Source organism: Sturnus vulgaris, chromosome W (genome assembly GCF_052056855.1).
Source record: "Sturnus vulgaris isolate bStuVul1 chromosome W, bStuVul1.hap1, whole genome shotgun sequence".
NCBI classification, from domain to species: domain Eukaryota; kingdom Metazoa; phylum Chordata; class Aves; order Passeriformes; family Sturnidae; genus Sturnus; species Sturnus vulgaris.
The window spans coordinates 71,343,177-71,360,909 of record NC_142282.1 but is presented as its reverse complement, the minus strand read 5'-3'; the positions used below and the strand labels follow the sequence as shown (position 1 = coordinate 71,360,909).

The 17,733-nt window shown below is 42.7% G+C and overlaps 1 protein-coding gene across 6 annotated transcripts in view; it reads left to right on the top strand.

The window, feature by feature from the left end:
• LOC148220385 (uncharacterized) overlaps positions 1–17,733 on the top strand; it is a 97,063-nt gene that overhangs the window by 30,528 nt on the left and 48,802 nt on the right. For all 6 annotated transcript variants that reach the window (XM_088155428.1, XM_088155427.1, XM_088155432.1 and 3 more), the window contains 4 exons: positions 3,739–3,903; positions 4,893–5,071; positions 5,662–5,792; positions 8,630–8,744. In XM_088155428.1, the coding sequence (XP_088011554.1) occupies positions 3,739–3,903; positions 4,893–5,071; positions 5,662–5,792; positions 8,630–8,744 (590 nt within the window). The remainder of the gene's footprint in view (positions 1–3,738; positions 3,904–4,892; positions 5,072–5,661; positions 5,793–8,629; positions 8,745–17,733) is intronic.

Below are 17,733 nucleotides of genomic sequence, written 5' to 3'. Positions count from 1 at the left end.
GTGGCCGCGTCCAGCCCCCCTCAGCCCCCGCGCCGCACCCTGCGCGCTGCACGATTCACGTGCTTCCAGGACACCGAGCCGCGCACGCCGCGCACACGCCCGCACTGCCGTCTCTCCCGAGAGCGGATCCGGGCCAGCCAAATGCCACGGTGAGACCTCCCCGTGGAGCTCCGGGAACCCACCCGCTGCAAAAGGAGGCTTCCACTTACCCTTTTTTCTTGCAGGTAGAGGCGTCTGTGTAACTGTAGTCATTCTCCGTCCAGAACCGACCTGCCTGGGTTCCTGACAGGCTCCCGGTTCGTACTTAAAAGTCTTCGAACTGCACAAAATGCAGCTTAAAGAAATTCAAGCTAGTTGATCAGCTCCAAGGCTTCTTGAATCCCGAAAATAGGAGTCACAGCCGGACGTGGAGTGCTCTGTAGAGACCAACCACGTTGGGGTGCCAACTGTGGCTTTTTCTAGCCCTTATGGGGTCTTCACCCTTTCCTCCGGTCTAGCTCAGGTGTTAGGGTGAAGCCTCTCGGGCCCTTGCCACATGGACGTAAATAAAAGATAACAAAAGAGGCTCTTTCCCCTGAGGAAGTTAGAGGGTTTATTTCTTGTGGGTAGCGAGGAAAGAGAGAAAGAGAAAGGGAAAGCGAGAGGGAAAGAGAAAGGGAAAGAGAAAGAGAGCGAGGTCAGGGGGCACAGGTCTTTTCTAGGGTCTGAAAGGTGGGCGGGAAGAAATTGGATCTCGGCCAGCCAGGTATGGCCAGGAGGGAGAGGGAACAGACTACAGGACATTGCAGGGGTCATGGAATGTACCATTTACAATGCATCTAGGGAGATGCAACACAAGACATTGTACTTAAATGATTGTTCATCTGTCTCCATGACCAGAAACATTCTTCCCACTCTCATATTCTTAGCTGATACTGATCATCATCCTAAAAGAAATTAATTCATTCCTTCCTTCCTTCCTTAGAAATCCGTTTTAAAGGTTGTGGTCCAAGAGCTGTTTTAAAGTGTGCAACCTATATAATGAAACAGTGTATCCAAAGTCACCAGTTACAGGTTTAGGCTACTTCTGTTTATGGTTCATAACTGTCATTGTATGAGAAACATTGGATGAGTTTGAAAATAACTTTTAGTTCACAAGAATGTTGGTGCTTTTTTGACTTAAAATATGTGAAGTAATAGTTTAGGTTGTGGAGGGAGCAGAAAACATTCCCAAAGCAGAAAGCCCCTTTGTGTCCCCAGAACAGGCCCCATGGAAAATCATAGCTTAAAGATAACAAACTGCTTGTTAAATGATGAATTCAAAAAGGAATTCAAACCCCCATTAGTGGACCCCCTGTTATCTATCTGTAATATTAGTGGTTTATTTTTCTTTAGTATCTATAGGCTAGTTTTGAATGTAAAATCCCCCAGGGATTGGTTAGAATGTAGGATTCACTTGGTAAATTGGTGCAAAATGTAAAACCCTCAAAAGATTTAAAAACCCCTGGAAAACCCCAACCGTTAAATATGCAATACTGGATACCTTCATAGAATAAACTATGGAATTGTGCCTCTCTTCATGTTCCAATCTCTTCACCCTGCTGGCTTGAGAGCGCACCGCAGGCCACAATCTAGCCGGGCCAGGCTTGGGAACATGCTCTGTCTCAGAACTGCTGAGGCAGTCTCAGGGCCCCACGGAGAACCCCAAAACCACCAGCGACATTAGGTATTTCATTTAAAAACTGTGCTTACTCAAGTTTCCACTGCATAAATTGTTGGTAATGAACCCTAAATAATCATGGAATCATTTAGGTTAGAAATGACCTCTAAGATCATCAAGTTCAACCGTAATCCTAACACTGCCAAGTCTACCACTAAACCATGTTCCTGAGTGCCACGTTTACACATCTTTTAAATAGCTCCACAGATGGTGACTCAACTGCTTTCCCGGGAAGCCTATTCCATTGCTTGACAACCATTTAGTGAAGAAATGTTTTGGAATATCCCATCTAAACCTCCCCTGGTACAACTTGAGGCTATTTCCTCTCATCCTATCACTTGTTACTTGAGAGAAGTGACTGATACCCACTTCACTACAAACTCCCTTCAGGTCGTTGTAGAGAATGATAAGGGCTCCTCTGAGCCTCCTTTACTCCAGGCTAAATAAACCCAGTTTCCTCAGCCACTATAAAAGAATTGTGCTCCACCCCCTTCACTAGTTCTGTTGCTCTTCTTTGGATGTACTCTAGCATCTCAGTGTCTTGTCATGAGGGGCCCGAACCTGAACATAGTATTAGAGGTGTGGCCTCACCAGTGCCGAGTACGGGGGGAAGAATTACTTCCCTAGTCCTGCTGGTCACACTATTCCTGATACAGGCCAGGATGCCATTGGCCTTCTTGGCCACCCGGGCATGGGCTGGCTCATGTTCAGCCAGCTGTTGAGCAACATCCCCAGGTCCTTTTTTGCCAGGCAGCTCTCCAGCCACCCTTCCTCAAGGCAATAGTGTTTCATGGGATTGTTGTGACCCAAGTGCAGTACTCAGCACTTCACCTTGATGAATCTCATACAGTTGGCCTTGGCCCATCAATCTGGCCTATCCATATTCCTCTGTAGTACATTCCTACCCTCCAGCAGATCAACACTCCCAGTCATCTTGGTGTTGTCAAATTTGCTAAGGATGCACTTGATCCCCTCATCCAGAGCATTGATGAAGATTGATATATTAAACAGGACTGGTGTAATAGTGGTATTTAGAGACATTTGTTTCTAAACTAACCATCTAAGGTAAATTCACTTTGTTTTTATATACATATTTAATAAATTATCTGTGAATTTTAGAATATCAAAGAGGAAGTCAATCTGTATAACTTTAATGGGTTGACCCTGGCTGGGTGCCAGGTGCCCACCAAGCTGCTCTATCACTCCCCTTCCCAGCTGGGCAGGGGAGAGAAAATAAGAACTCGTAGGTTGAAATAAGGCAGTTTACTAAAGCAAAAGTGAAAGTTTGCATGTGAACAAGCAAAGAGAAAAAGAAGTTTATTCTCTGCTTCCCATCAGTGAGCGATGTTCAGCTGCTTCCCAGAAAGCAGGGCTCCAGCACGTGTAGCAGTTGCTCTGGAAGACATTATATGGTATGGAATATCCCTTTGGTTAATTTGGGTCAACTGGCCTAGTTGTGTCCTCTCACAAGATCTTGCCCACTCCCAGCCCCTTGATAAGGGGAATGTTGAGAGACAGCACTGATGCTGTGCCAGTGGTGCTCAGCAGTAGCCAAAACACTGGTGTGTTATCAACACCTTTCTAGCTACCAATGCAAAGCACAACACTGAGGGCTGCTATGGGAACATGAACTCCAGTTCAGCCACGCTCAGTACAATAACCCTCTGTTTAATAATAAAAGGATGATTTCAAATAGAGTAGTTTTGTTACATTAAAAAAAACTACTGGTGGCTTGTTGAGAATTTCTAACACTTGTTAGAAACTTAGTTTGCTGGAAAGCAAGTTGCTTTTTGGATGGAGAAAAAATTCAAACCAGGAACGCAGCAGACCAATTTAATAATCATTTTAAAGTGACTTTTTTTATAGCATTCCCCAAGAGAAATTTCAGTTCCCTATTCTGAGACCTTACAGTTTAAAGTCTTACCTGTATTAATTAGATTTGTTTTTACAGAAATGCACAAGGAAGGTAATTATTAAAAGGTGAAGTGTCTCCTTCCTGTACTTGGTTGCAAAGCATATCCTATTTTTATATTTTCCAGCTTGGTGTTTCACTTGGCACTTTGGGGGCTATACCAGCAGCAGCACTGGACCCCAACATTGCAACACTGGCAGAAATACCACAGCCACCAATTATAGGGAATGTGGACCCATCCAAGATTGATGAAATTAGAAGAACAGTCTATGTTGGAAACTTGAATTCACAGGTAGCTTTTTTGTTTTTGTTAGCAATAATAATGGAAGATACAGAATTGTTAATTTGTGAATTACAGTCTTACATTTTAAGAATTTTCATTATTTGATGCCAATAGAAGTTTACTAGAGATATTTCAAATTCTTAAATGGTCTTTTGCCAATCAGATTAGACCAGACTGTTGGAATTAATTCTAGCAGGAAACCAGAGAAATCACACTCTAGCTGAATTCAAGAAACATTTATGACTGTGAGTGTTGATCAAATGTCCAGCTGGGTTATATTAGCTGAACAATGCCTCAGAATTTGTGAGAGCATGGCAGTTGTCCCCCACAACACTCTGCAGTTGCTTAAGTACAGTAAAAAGAAATTATTTGTCCTAGTAAAAGTTGCAAAATTAGCCTAAATATATTTGAGTTGCTCTGACAGGAAAGTTGGGTTTCTCAGAAAATTCTTTTTCAGCAATTGATTGAATAGATTGAAAAACAATTTGATTTTGACTGATGGAAATATAAGTGCTTATATTTTTGTGGTTTTTGACTGCCAAACTAGCTACTAGAGTATAAAACTACTATTGATCGCAATAAAATAAAACAAGCTTGAAACTAGTAGAAAAACAGATAGAAGTGAAGTCTTGTAATACTGCTTGGGTTTTTTTTAGTTGATCAGAATTCACAATCAGTATCTTGGACATAGGTGTATCATCAGTTATTTCAAATAAGTTGTCTGAAAATTGCAAAATCCTGTACAAGTGCATTTTTAACCTAGATATAGGACTTCAGGGCTCATGATTGCACTATTTTAAATTGTAATATATTTTTTAGATTAATGGAAGAAAAAAATACCTTTTTCTCTTAAAGTGTAACATTACCAAATTCATGTCACCTGTGTAATGATGATGAGATGTCTTTCCAAAATCTGTAGCTGTTAGATTATCTGATATGTTGAATAAGTGGTTTTCATTATATGTTTTACTTCATCTGAACTCTTTGACTCTTTCTAGACTACAACAGCAGATCAGCTGCTTGAATTTTTTAAGCAAGTTGGAGAAGTAAAATTTGTGCGAATGGCAGGTGATGAGACACAACCAACACGATTTGCTTTTGTGGAATTTGCAGACCAAAATTCTGTACCTCGAGCTCTTGCCTTTAATGGAGTTATGTTTGGAGACAGGCCACTGAAGTAAGAAATTAATTATCCATATCAATATTGAATGAGAGATGTTTTAGTATCCTTATACATTTATTACTCATGTGCAGGAAACTGCTGTGATTAATACTTTTTCAATATTAGTAAACTGGAATGCTTTTATGAACTCAAATCTCATGGAGGGACATAACTTATTTTCCAAGAAGAATATGGTTGGCATTGAATAAGATATTTCTACATCCAATCTTGAATTGGTGAAAGCCATAACAGTGAGAGAATCTGCAAAGTCCTTTGCACTAATTAGGCTTTATATATGTTGTGTATGTAATTAGTAGGTATTAATGTAGAAATTTGATCTGAAATAGATTTATAGACTTGTACTAGAAAAAATTTTAACACAGAAATATTGTGCCACAATTATTTAAAAGTCATAAGATTTGAAAGCAATAAAAACCTGATATTTCAGATACTTAGAAAAGATGAGTGTTAGAGGAAAAATTTGTAGTTTTGCTGAACTTTGAAGTTTTTAGTCATACATGGAAGTTGAGGTGCTTTCATTTTTTTTTTCATTTTTCCTTCTCAAAAGTTTGGAAGTTAACATTTTTATTTTTGTCTTAATTTAGAATAAATCATTCCAATAATGCAATAGTGAAACCTCCCGAAATGACACCACAAGCTGCTGCCAAGGAACTGGAAGAAGTGATGAAGAGAGTAAGGGAAGCCCAATCTTTCATATCTGCTGCTATTGAGCCAGGTAGGTATATTATGTTCATTACCTAACAGACATGTTCTGTGTGTACCTTGACAGATGCTTAGATGCTATTAAGAGCACTTTCAAACACAGGAAAAGGGTACTCAAAGGTGAGCAACATGTATGTGGGAAAACAAAAGAAAATAATCAAAATTGTTTTCATGCAACAAAGCAGTGGAATGAAGCTGACTTTTCATTTCATCATGTCTTATTTTCAGATACATGCTCACTGAATGTTTTCAAGAATGCAAAGTCAATACTAAATTAATATTTAACATTGGTGCTTTTAAAGTTCAAAGTACGTACAAACTTAAAAAATGCTTTTTATTTTGTTTTCTCTTCTAGCACCCATTAATACCATAATTTCATGATCAGAGTGAGCTACTGTGCTGCTGAAAGCAGCAATATTATGCTTTTCTTTGGCAGGTTAACTTTATCACTGTGCTCTGCTCTTTTTCATACTGCCTCAAGACTATTCTCTTGGTTTAATTTGAATTTCCCGTCCAACGCACCAATAACGTCATAGTTTTGATTTGCCAATTTAAATATACTCACTCTCTGTTGTGAGACAGAACCAGGAGCAAAAGCAATGCAGGCCTAAAACTTAAAAGGGTATAAAAAGAAATTTATTAACTACACAAAGAAAAAGGAAACAGTAAATTCAGAATAAGCTCTTCAGACCACTCCCTCCTCCCTCTCCCAACCTTCTTAACAACAAAACAAACATACAAAAACTACTTCAGTCAGTTCCCAACTTAAATAGTCCTTTTCAGTTCACTTCAGAGAGAGAAGTTTCCTCTTGTCAGGCCATAGGGACTTCTCCACAAGGAGGGAAAAAGCCAGTTCTCTCGTGGCTTCACTTTCATGATTTGCATCTGCCCAGGAAAAAACTTGCAAGTCGTGAAGCTCCTCCCATCTTCACAGCTTTCCCAAAGCTGTGCTTATGGGCTGTGTTAAACTCATGGGGTATTTACTTTTAAGAATGAACTGTTCCAAAACAAAAATTCTCTTCATCTCTCTTTCTCTCTGTTCATGCTTCATCTCCAGAAATAGAGATCCTCTTTTCTCCTTGGAGCAAAGGATTCGTAACACAGGTGCTTTTGGTCAACAATATATCAAATGGAACACTCCAATCCCCCATGTCTTTCTCCACAGTTTATAGGAATATTCAGTGCAGTACAGTCCACCCTACAACTCACAAAAGGATTTCCAGCCATCTTCACAGCATCTCTTCATTCTCCTTCCATCTAAAGAAAACTTAGCTCTTGCTTCACTGACTTTGGAGTATCTCCTTTTTTCCTTCTCATTCAAAGGAAGGTCGGAGGTCTGCAAGTCTTATCTGAGCACTAAAGAGTTAAAGTTTCACGCAAGTTTCAGGGACTGGGCCAGGCCCAGGCTGTGCTGGGTGAGGGGGCAGCTGAGATTCTAATCAGTCTTTCTGGGGCTTAGCTGCAGCACCCACTGCCCATGGCCACCCCTGCTTCCTAGACAGGGCCCGGCTGCCTCCCCCCCTCAGCCCCTCCAAAGCTGCTCCAAGCCGGCTTTTCCTCCCCTCCCGGCCATCGGGTCCCCTGGTTTGCAAACGGGGCCCAGCCGCCTCCTGAGCCCCCCCATGGGAGGGAGCCCGGGCCAGTGTTACCTGCTCGGCCACCGGAAATAAAAGAGACCTTATTTCTGGGATACCTCCTTCAAAATGTGTTTTCACGGAGCGAACTAACTTCTCTAATTGGTTTCTCAGGCTGTCAATAACCAAACCAGCCTCCAATTGGTCCCATCAACTCACAGAGGAAGTTCTTATAGAAAAAAACCTCTCTGAGTCTATCCTCCCCCAGGTGTAACCAGCATAGCTATATACATCCTCATAACAAATGGGATCAGAGAATGAATCTGGGATAAAACTTAACATATTGTAACAGACTTTTTTCATTCAGATTGGTTCCCTGATCCCTGTTAACACGGAAATGCCAGGTCAAGGAGGAAGGTGTCAGTGGCTCTAGTGATTAGGCGGACACTTCAGTGCTGATTTATGCTGACTTAAAGTGATACAACACCACAATATAAAAAATTCTCAACTTGTTAAACTTGTAGTTGAAATCCTCCTTTTTCTTTTCATCAGCAAGATTTTGTTTTTCTTCTTACTAAAAAACCCAGACATTAGCTTATGTAGGTTAGATAGTGGAGGGTCTTGAGGGGTTTTTTTTGGGGGGGAGTACTTTCTGTCTGTTTTGCAAGTTGTGAGAAAAATAGTTCTAACATTTCCTCAGTGTTAAGCAGCAGAATGATAATCTTTTAGTATGAACCAAAGTCTGCAGAGGTCACTGCTAAGTTTTCTGTTGACTTCCTGGCCTTCGGATCAAACTTTTTACTCCCTTGTCTCCATCCCTTCCTCCCCCAAAACAGTGTTTGAGGAATAAAACTTCAATATTTGTACAGTGGTTGGAATATTTAAAAGTATAAAAAGTACTAATTATTATTTGCATTTTATGCTTGTTTTCAAAACTCTGCCCTCTAAATTTTTTCTTCTGAAGTTATTTTAAAAAGTAATTAAATTAAATAATATACCAGAGGAGAACCTGTTGTAATCTTGTGCATTGTGGCAGCAACATAAATCCTATTCCTAACAGAGCTGTTTATAATTATCTGGTTTATGTGTACTGCTGTAGGGTGGCTGCACTCAACGAGTATATGCAATGACTTTATTGGATGTTTCCCAAGGATATTAGCAAAGAAGGAAGATGTGCAAAGCATGAGCCCCTTGTGGTACATTACACTTGTGCGAGATTGTTAACTGGAATCTTTCAATGTTCTGAGCTTATATTGCAGTGTTTTCTTCCTCTCAGAGTCTAGAAAGAGCAGTGAAAGAAAAGGTGGTCGATCTCGTTCCCATTCTCGTTCAGAATCCAGGTCTAGCTCAAAATCCCAATCTAGAAGGAAAAGATCTCACTCAAAACACAGGTAGGTATATTTATTATTTTGGACTAAGAATTCATACTGGGGTTTTTTTGAGTGGCGGTGGTTACTGAAATGTCTTACTGAGTTGTGAGACAAGTTTCCCTGTAGAGAAAATTAGTAACTTAAACTGACCTAGATAGAATAACTAGGAACTGTGTCTCTGAACAAATACTCTTTCCCTCTAAATACTGCATGTTTTCAGTATTACTTTCAGGTGAAACACACTAGAAGGTACTTTTTGTGCCATGTAGCATAACCATTTTTATGGTTTTATGGTACATTTTGTGCCATGTAGCATAATTACATTTTTTTACTTCTGTATTTTAAAAAGAAATAGTTATCACTGTTTTGTGGATGGAAGATTTAGTTTACTATTACTACCCTAAACAGGCTGGCTGGTTTTGCTAGTGGAAAGTTGCTGGTGTCCTGAACTTCTAAACATCTAGTTAATAAATGCTGTATTTTTATTAACTGTACTGTAAATGTAAAGCGGCATTTTTTAAAAGCCAGAAGAAAAAAAGCTTTAAGGGTAGTTTTTAATTCTTCAGATTGTTTTTTCTTTGCTAATTTCTTAAGTTTTAAAACAGACTTTGAAATATAGGAAAAATAAAATTACCAGATCATCCATAAAGTTTACCCTTTAATTTTTTTTTTCCACAAATGAGACAGTCTTTCTATGTAAGACTTATAAACACTTCCTGAAAGGGTGCAATGTCAGGAATGTCTTTTGATCATTTACATGATCAAAGATATTTGACTCCATTAAGTATAAAAAAAACCCAGCAAAACCTGTGTGTTTGATACCTTGCACTTTAAAAAGGTGAGTGTTTTCAGTATTGCAGTGACAGCACTATCCCATTCTTTCATCCATTGTTTTTTTTAACAGGGCAGCTAGAGTTCATTCACATACAGAAAAGCTGGCCAGAAGGACTATACCACATCAGTTATAATACCAAACAAGATATAAGTGTGCAGGCTTCAGATTTCATAAAATCATAGAATAGTTTGTGTTGGAAGGGACCTTAGAGATCATCTAGTTCCAAGCCCCCTGCCATGGGCAGGGACACCTTCCATTAGACCAGGTTCCTCAATGCCCCATCCAATCTGGCCTTGAACACTTCCAGGGATGGGGCATCCACAACTTCTCTGGGCAACCTGTTGCAGTGCCTCACCACCCTCACAGTAAAGAATTTCTTCCTAATATCTAATCTAAACCTACCTTCTTTCATTTTAAAGCCATTCCCCCTTATTCTATCACCACGTGCCCTTGTAAAAAATTCCCACCAGCTTTCTTGTAAGCCCCCTTTAGGTACTGAAAAGTTGCTATAACATCTCCACGATGTCTTTTTTCTCCAGGCTGAACAGCCCCAGCTCTCTCAGCCTGTCTTCATAGGAGAGGTGTTCCAGCCCTCTGATCCCCTTCATGGTCCTCCTCTGGACTCTTTCCAACAGGCCTATGTCCTTCCTATGCTGGGGACCCCAGAGCTGGATGCAGTACTCCAGGTGGGATCTCACAAGAGCAGAGAGGGAGAATCACCTCCCTCAATCTGCTGGACATGCTCCTTTTGATGCAGATTATTTTTTATATGGTTGGCTGTCTGGGCTGCAAGCACACATTGCTGAGACATTCTGGTTTGACACTGGCCCAACACCAGGCATCCATGAGAGTTGCTCGCTCACCCTCCCCTGCCACAGCTGGGCAGAGGAGAGGAAAAAATATTTAACACTTGTCCTGGTTTAGGGCAAATTTGTGAGAAAACCTCTGAATGGGGTCCCTCTAGGAAACAGATTCAAGCAGTCCCTCCCCCAACTGGTTTGGGGAAATATTTCCTGAGAGAGAATTGGAAAAATACACGTTTATTTAACAGGCAAAGCACTTCCCAGTACAAAAATGAACAATACTAAATAGCAAAACCTCTCACCGTTCCAAAGAGATGACAGATTTAGAAGAGTCCCTTCCGTGGTTTGCAGCCCGGCTCACTCAGTCTGTTCTCAGTCCCTCCGGCGCTGAGAAATGCCATGGCCCAGGCCAGGCCTGGTGGGTCACAGGTGTGAGCTCCCAGTGCTCCTCTGGGTTTGCAGTCCAGAGCAGGTTCAAGCAATTCCAAGAAAAAGGAAAAAAAAAAAAACAAACACAGTCCAGGGAGCTTCTCTGCCTCAGCTAGCCAGAAACTAACCAAGAGCAAAGGAGAGCTCTCTCCTGCTGTCCACTACAGACAACACAGTCTGTGTGAAGGATGCAGGGGAGCAAATACAGTCTCTGATAACAAACTCTGCACCTCTTCTCTCCCCCTTCACTCCTGGAACCAGTCTTAAAGCTGCAGAACTCAATATTCAACACCAACAGAACAGACGATTGGGGATACAAGCATCATAAAGTCACCCCAAGACACACTTCATGAGGGAGATAGGGACTGGGAAAAATATTTCAAGGGCAAAACAGGCTCAACTTAAATTTCAAAGTGAACTTTATTAGTAACAGAATCAGAGGAGGATAATGAGAAGTAAAATAAGCCCGTAAAACACCTTTTCCTCCCTAGACCCTCCCTCCACAGACAGTGCAGGGAGACAGGGCATGGGGGTTTTGGTCAATTCATCACTGAGATTTTCTTCCACTGCTCTGGGAGAGGAATCCTTCCCCTGTGAGACTGTGGGGTCCCTCCCACGGGAGACAGTTCTCCATGAACTTCTCCGGTGTGGGTCCACTCTCACGAGCAGCAGCCATACCTGCTGCAACGTGAATTCCCCCCACGGGCACACAGTCCTCCCAAAACTTCTGCGACGTGGCTCTCTTTCCACAGGGTGCAGTCCTCCAAGGACAGGCTGCTCCAGCCTGGAAGCAGGGGCCCCCTCTCTCCACCAGGTCTTCCACTGGATCACAGCCTTCTCCAGACATCCACCTGCTCTGGCATGGGCACCTCCCCCACGGGCTGTGGGTGGATCTCTGCATCCCCCTGCGGACCCATGGGCTGCAGGGGAACAACCTGCTTCACCATGGTCTTCACCACGACCTGAAGAGGAATCTCAGCTCTGGCACCTGGAACACCTCCTCCCCCTTCTTCTCCACTGACCTTGGTGTCACCATGTTGTTTTCCCTCACATATTCTCACCTCCTCCTCTTCTCTAACTACAAGCAAAAATTTGTGACTTTTGATTTTCTTCTTATATATGTAATCACAGAGGCATTACCAACCTCTAATTGTCCCAGTTTTGGCCAGCAGCATGTCCATCTTCAGAGCCATCAGCCATTGGCTCTGTCAGACATGGTGGAAGCCTCCAGCATCTTCTCACAGGAGCCATCTTTGTGGCCCCCCCTGCTGCCAGAAAACAGGCTGTGCCAAACCAATACAGACATATCAAGCTTCTTGTCCACCAACACCCCAAGTCCTTCTCCCTAGGGCTGCTCTCAATCCATTCTCCTCTCAGCCTTTACCTGTGCTTGGGATTGCCCTGACCCAGGTGCAGGACTTTGCACTTGGCCTTGTTGAACTTCATTAAGTTTTTACAGGCCCACATCTCAAGCCTGTCAGAGTCCCTCTGGTTGGCATCCCTTCCATCCAGTGTGTCAACTGCACCACACAGTTTGCTATTGTCAGCAAACTTGCTAAGGGTGCACTCCATCTCACTGTCCATGTCACCAACAAAGATCTTAAACTGACTCCTGAGGATCACCACTTGGACATTGAGCTGTTGACTGCAACTCTTTGAGTGTGATCATCCAGCCAATTCCTTATCCATCGACTGGTCCATCATCACATCACAGAATCACAGAATCACAGAATTACAGAATACGCTGAGTTGGAAATGACCCACAAGGATCACTGAGTCCAACTCCAGGCCCTGCACAGCACCATTCCCAAGAACTACACCATGTGCCTGAGAGTATTGTCCAAAAGTTTATTGTCCAAACTCTGTCAGGCTTGGGGCTGTGACCACTTCCCTGGGGAGCCTGTTCCAGTGTCCAACCAACCTCTGGGTGAAGAACCTTTCTCTAATATCCAACCTAAACCTCCCCTGACAAAATTTCAGGCTATTTCCTCGGGTCCTGTCACTGGTCACCACAGAGATCAGTGTCTGGCCCTCCTCTTCCCCCCACAAGGAAGTTATAGACTGTGATGAGATCTCCCCTCAGTCTCCTCCAGGCTGAACAGACCAAGTGACCTCAGGCACTCCTCACAGAGCTTCCCTCAAGGCCCTTCACCATCTTTGTTGCCCTCCTTTGGATGCTCTCTAATAGCTTAATGTCTTGTACTGTGGTGCCCAAAGCTGCACACAGTATTCAAGATGAGGCCGCACCAGTACTAAGCAGAGTGGGACAATCACCTCCCTTGACTGGCTGATCATGCTTTGCCTGATGCATCCCAGGACATGGTTGGCACTCCTGGCTGCCAGGGCACTGCTGACTAATGTTCAACTTTCTGTTAACCAGGACCCCCAGGTCCCTATCCTTCACACTGCTTTCCAGCATCTTATTCCCCAGTCTGTACATAAATCCAGGTTTGCCCCATCCCAGGTGCAGAATTCGTCACTTTCCCTTGTTAAACTTCATGCCTTTGGTGATTGCCCAGTCCTCTAATTTGTCAAGTGTAGCCGCGGAAAGGGGTTTTAACCCTTTAAGTGTGGCGGAAATAAGATGCACAGCTACATGGTCGTCTTTCATGACAGGAAGAAAGAGACAAGTTTATTCAGAAACACACTTGGTTTTATAGCATGACTCGCAATTCCAAGAGTAGAGAAGAGGTGATTGGTTCAGAGAGAAGACACCCCATTCCCAGGGCCTGGTCATGCACCACAACAGGTGTTCTATCTTTGTTATTAATTCCTTTTTATTTTGACCAAATTATCCCCCGGGCGAAATTCTCCCTAGCCTTGAGCTGGACCAGCTTATCGGCTGGGAACAGAGCTGAAAAACTCCAGCCTGGAATATTTTTCAGGCTGTAATTTTCTTGCTTTCTCAATATGTGTCCCACAGTCAAGGTCTCTCTGCAGGGCCTCCCCACCTTTGAAGGTGTCAACAGCTCCTCCCAGTTTTGTATTATCTGCAAACTTGCTTAGTATCCCTCTGAGTCCCGCTTTCAAGTAATTTATGAAGGTGTTGAAGAGCACAGGGCTAAGATGGTGCCCTGAGGAATCCCACTAGTGACAGGTTGCCAGTCTGATGTCACCCTATTCATTATAACTCTTTGTGCCTGACCTGTGAGCCAGTTGCTCACCCATCTCATGACATGTTTATCCAGCTGTGTGCTGGACATTTTCTCCAGAAGAATACTGTGAGAGACAGTATCAAAAGCTCTACTGAAATCAAAAAAGATTACATCAACTGGCTTCTCCTGATCAATGAGGTGGGTTACCTTGTCAAAAAAGGAAATCAAGTTTGATAAGCAGGACTTTCCTGTCATGAGGCCATGCTGGCTGTGACCGATGACTGCATTGTCTTTTGGGTGTTTTTCAGTACCTCTCAGAATAATCTTCATAACTTTACCAGGCACTAAAGGGAGACTAACAGGCCTGTAGTTTCTGTGGTCCTTCTTGCCCTTGATAATTGGGACAATATTCCACAGCTTTCAGTCAGCTGGGACCTCTCCAGATTCCCAAGACCACTCAAAATCATCAAGAGAGGTTTTGTGAAGACATCAGCCAGTTCCTTGAGGATTCTTGGATGAATCTCATCAGACCCCATAGATCTGTAGGGATCCAGCTGGAGCAGCAGATCCTATACAATTTCAGGGTTGACTAGGAGTAGATCATTCTCACAGTCATGGTGCACCAGCTCAGGACACTGAGACCCCCCTTGGTCCATCATCCATGTTTGATGACATAGGCAAAGAATGCGTTAAACACCTCTGCCTTGTCCATGTCCCTGTTTGTGAGGTGACCATCCTCATCCTGTAACAGGCCGATGTTATTTCTACACTGCCTATTGCTATTATTATATTTGAAAAAACTCTTTTTATCATCCCCCACAGTTCTGGCAGCTTCAACTACAGTTGAGCTTTACCATACAGATTTTCTTCCTACAGTGCCAAGCAGCATCTCTGTATTCTTCCCATGTCACCTGACCTTGCTTCCACTGGGCATACACCTTCCTTTTTTGCCTTATTTTCAAGAGAAGATTCCTGTTCAGCCAAGTTGGCCTTCTGCCTGGCCTGCTTGACTTTTGATGTTTAGGAATTGCCTGCTCCTGTGACCTTAGGAGGTGATGTTTAAAAAGTGACCAGCACCTACAAAAACATTTTCCCAAGGGACCTTTGTACAAGTCCAGGTAGATGACATCAGTCACTCTTCCTTCATCCACCACTGCTGTAACCCCATTTTAGAAGGCCACTAAATTTGTCAGGCACAATCTGCTCTGTCAGCAATCATCTTATTTTCCAGTGCCTGTGTTTTGTAATAATGTTACACAGTAAGTGTTATATAATGACATCAAAACATTGGGTACCTTTTTAATGCAAGAACAATAATTTGTTCAATTATTTATTGCTTGTTTATCTTCTCTAACTCAGGACATAACTGAAATACAGTCTGTTTTGTGTAGCTGCAGTAATCAGTGCTATTTTGTACTGATGCAAATCTAATTGATTTGTAGGAGATAAATTTGGATTTATTTTTCTTGCAGAAAATCTGTTCTTTAAACAATTGTTGATAGTTGTATATATATATTTAAGTGATTTTACCACTGTTACTGTCAGTTTTGAGAACATGCTGTGTTGTGGTTTAACCCCAGGCAGGAACTAAGTACCATGCAACTGCCTGCTCACTTCCACCCCTCCCTCCTTGGTGGGATAGGGAGAAGAATCAGAAAAAGATAAAACCCATGGCTGAGATAAAAACAGTTTAATAAGAGAAAAAAAGTAAAACATAATAATAATAATAACAAAACTAATACTTTAAAAATGTAATTACAATAAGAGGGAGACAGAGGAATAAAACCCAAGAGAAACAAGTGATGCACAATACAATTGCTCACTACCTGCTGACTGATGCCCAGCCTGTCCCCAACCACTGATTGGTGGCTCATGGCCAACTCTCCCCAGTTTATATACTGAACATGATGTTCCATGGTATGGAAAATCCCTTTGGCCAGTTCAGGTCAGCTGTCCCAGCTATGCTCCCTCATGGTTTATTGTGCATCTCCTCACTGGCAGAGCATGAGACACTGAAGAAACCCTCGTCTTAGGGTAAGCACTACTTAGCAACAACCAAAACATCAGTATGTTTCAACATTATTCTCATACGGAATCCAAACCACAGCACTGTACCAGCTATTGAGAAGAAAATTAACTCTGTCCCATCTGAAACCAGAACCGTATCCACCCCTTTTTCCACACTATTTATGTCGTGCCAGGGCCCCATTTACAAATGGAGATGAGAGTTTAGACAAGTCCTGCCTTTGAGTCAGATTTCTGGTAGTAGCTCTGTTTGAGGCGGCCTGCACCCCAAATGGTTCTCGCTCCCAAGTTCTTAAGAATGGCCAATTAGGTCTATTTTAAAATGAATTATTTATTGAATAGACACAATATTAACAGACATAAGACTTTAAACAGACTACTTACTACACAGGATAAAACAAAAAGAACTACTAGTAGATAAAATACAGTGCAGGATAAAAGGTACTTATATTACAGCTAGTAAAGAAATAGCATAGATTAGGAGTCAATGTAGCTTACCACCGAATTGATGATGGAGTACACATAAAGTCCTTTCACTCAATTCCTGGGAAAGTAACCACAAAGTTTGCATCCAAACTTCGGAGACAATTCCTATATGTTTCCAGGGTGTGTGTAGGAGACTTCTGACATCATGAAAGTTTGTGTAGATGTTATAGTTTGTAAAGTTGTCTGTCAGTCAGAAATTCCAGCTTATCTCCCTACATCCTGCTCTCAAGGCACGATGTTTATTCTATCCCATCTGGTAACTCCTTACTGGACAAGCCTGGGTTATCTCACCAATTCATATGAGGGGGAGAATGCCTGGAGCTATTGCACCAGCTGATGGATAGAACAGATAAGCTCTTCTGTGATAGGGGGGAAGACTTATGTACATTCAGGTTCCTCAGGTGGTTGTGAACCTGATCTTTTCTTACAGTGGGAGGGACTTTGCTCCCCCAGTCTCCATTCTGCTGTCCATCCACTCAAGAGGTGTGGGAAGAGAGGTTGCCATTGACGACTGAGGCAAAGAAGTTGTCAAGTACCTCAGCCTTCTCCTCATCTGTTGTTACCAGTTTACCAACATTGTTTATCGGGGGGTTACACATTCTTTGACCTTCCTCTTCTGGTTGACGTACCTGTAGAAGCCCTTTCTGTTGTTGTGTCCTTTACCAGGTTCAGTTCCAGCTTCACCTTGGTCTTCCTCACCCTATCACTACACAACTGTACTTTGTCTATATTCTTCTCAGGTCACCTGTTGTAGCTTCAACTGTCTGCATTTGCTTTTTTCCCTTTAGTTTGACCAGCAGTTCCCCATTCAGTCATGCTGATCTCTTGGTTTTCTTGCTCGATTTCCCCCCCCCCCCCCAGGAATCACTAGCTCTTGCACTCTATGGATGGCTTCTTTAAATGTCTGCCAGGTCTGTTCCACTCCCTTGTGCCTGAGGACAGTCTCCCAGGAGATCCCACTGACTGTCTCCCTGAAGAGCTGGAAGTTTGCTTTCCTAAAGTTCAGGGACGTAACTGCTCCTTACCTGACCCATATCCCTCAGGACTATGAACTCCATCAGTGCATGATCACTGCAGCCCTGGCTGTCTCTAATGTTCATGTCTCCAATTAGCTCAGTTACACTGGTGACCAACAGATCCAGTATTGCATCCCCTCTGCTAGGGCTATTACCTGGCTCAACAAGTTATCCTCTGTGCATTCCAGGAGTCTCTTGGATTGCCTACAGCTTGCTGTGCTACTTTCCCAGCAGACGGTGTCACAGGTGGAGTGGGAGCTTCAGGCAAAGTTTATTAGAGAAGCTTTCCCATTGAGTCACAAGGTGCAGAAAAGACTACCT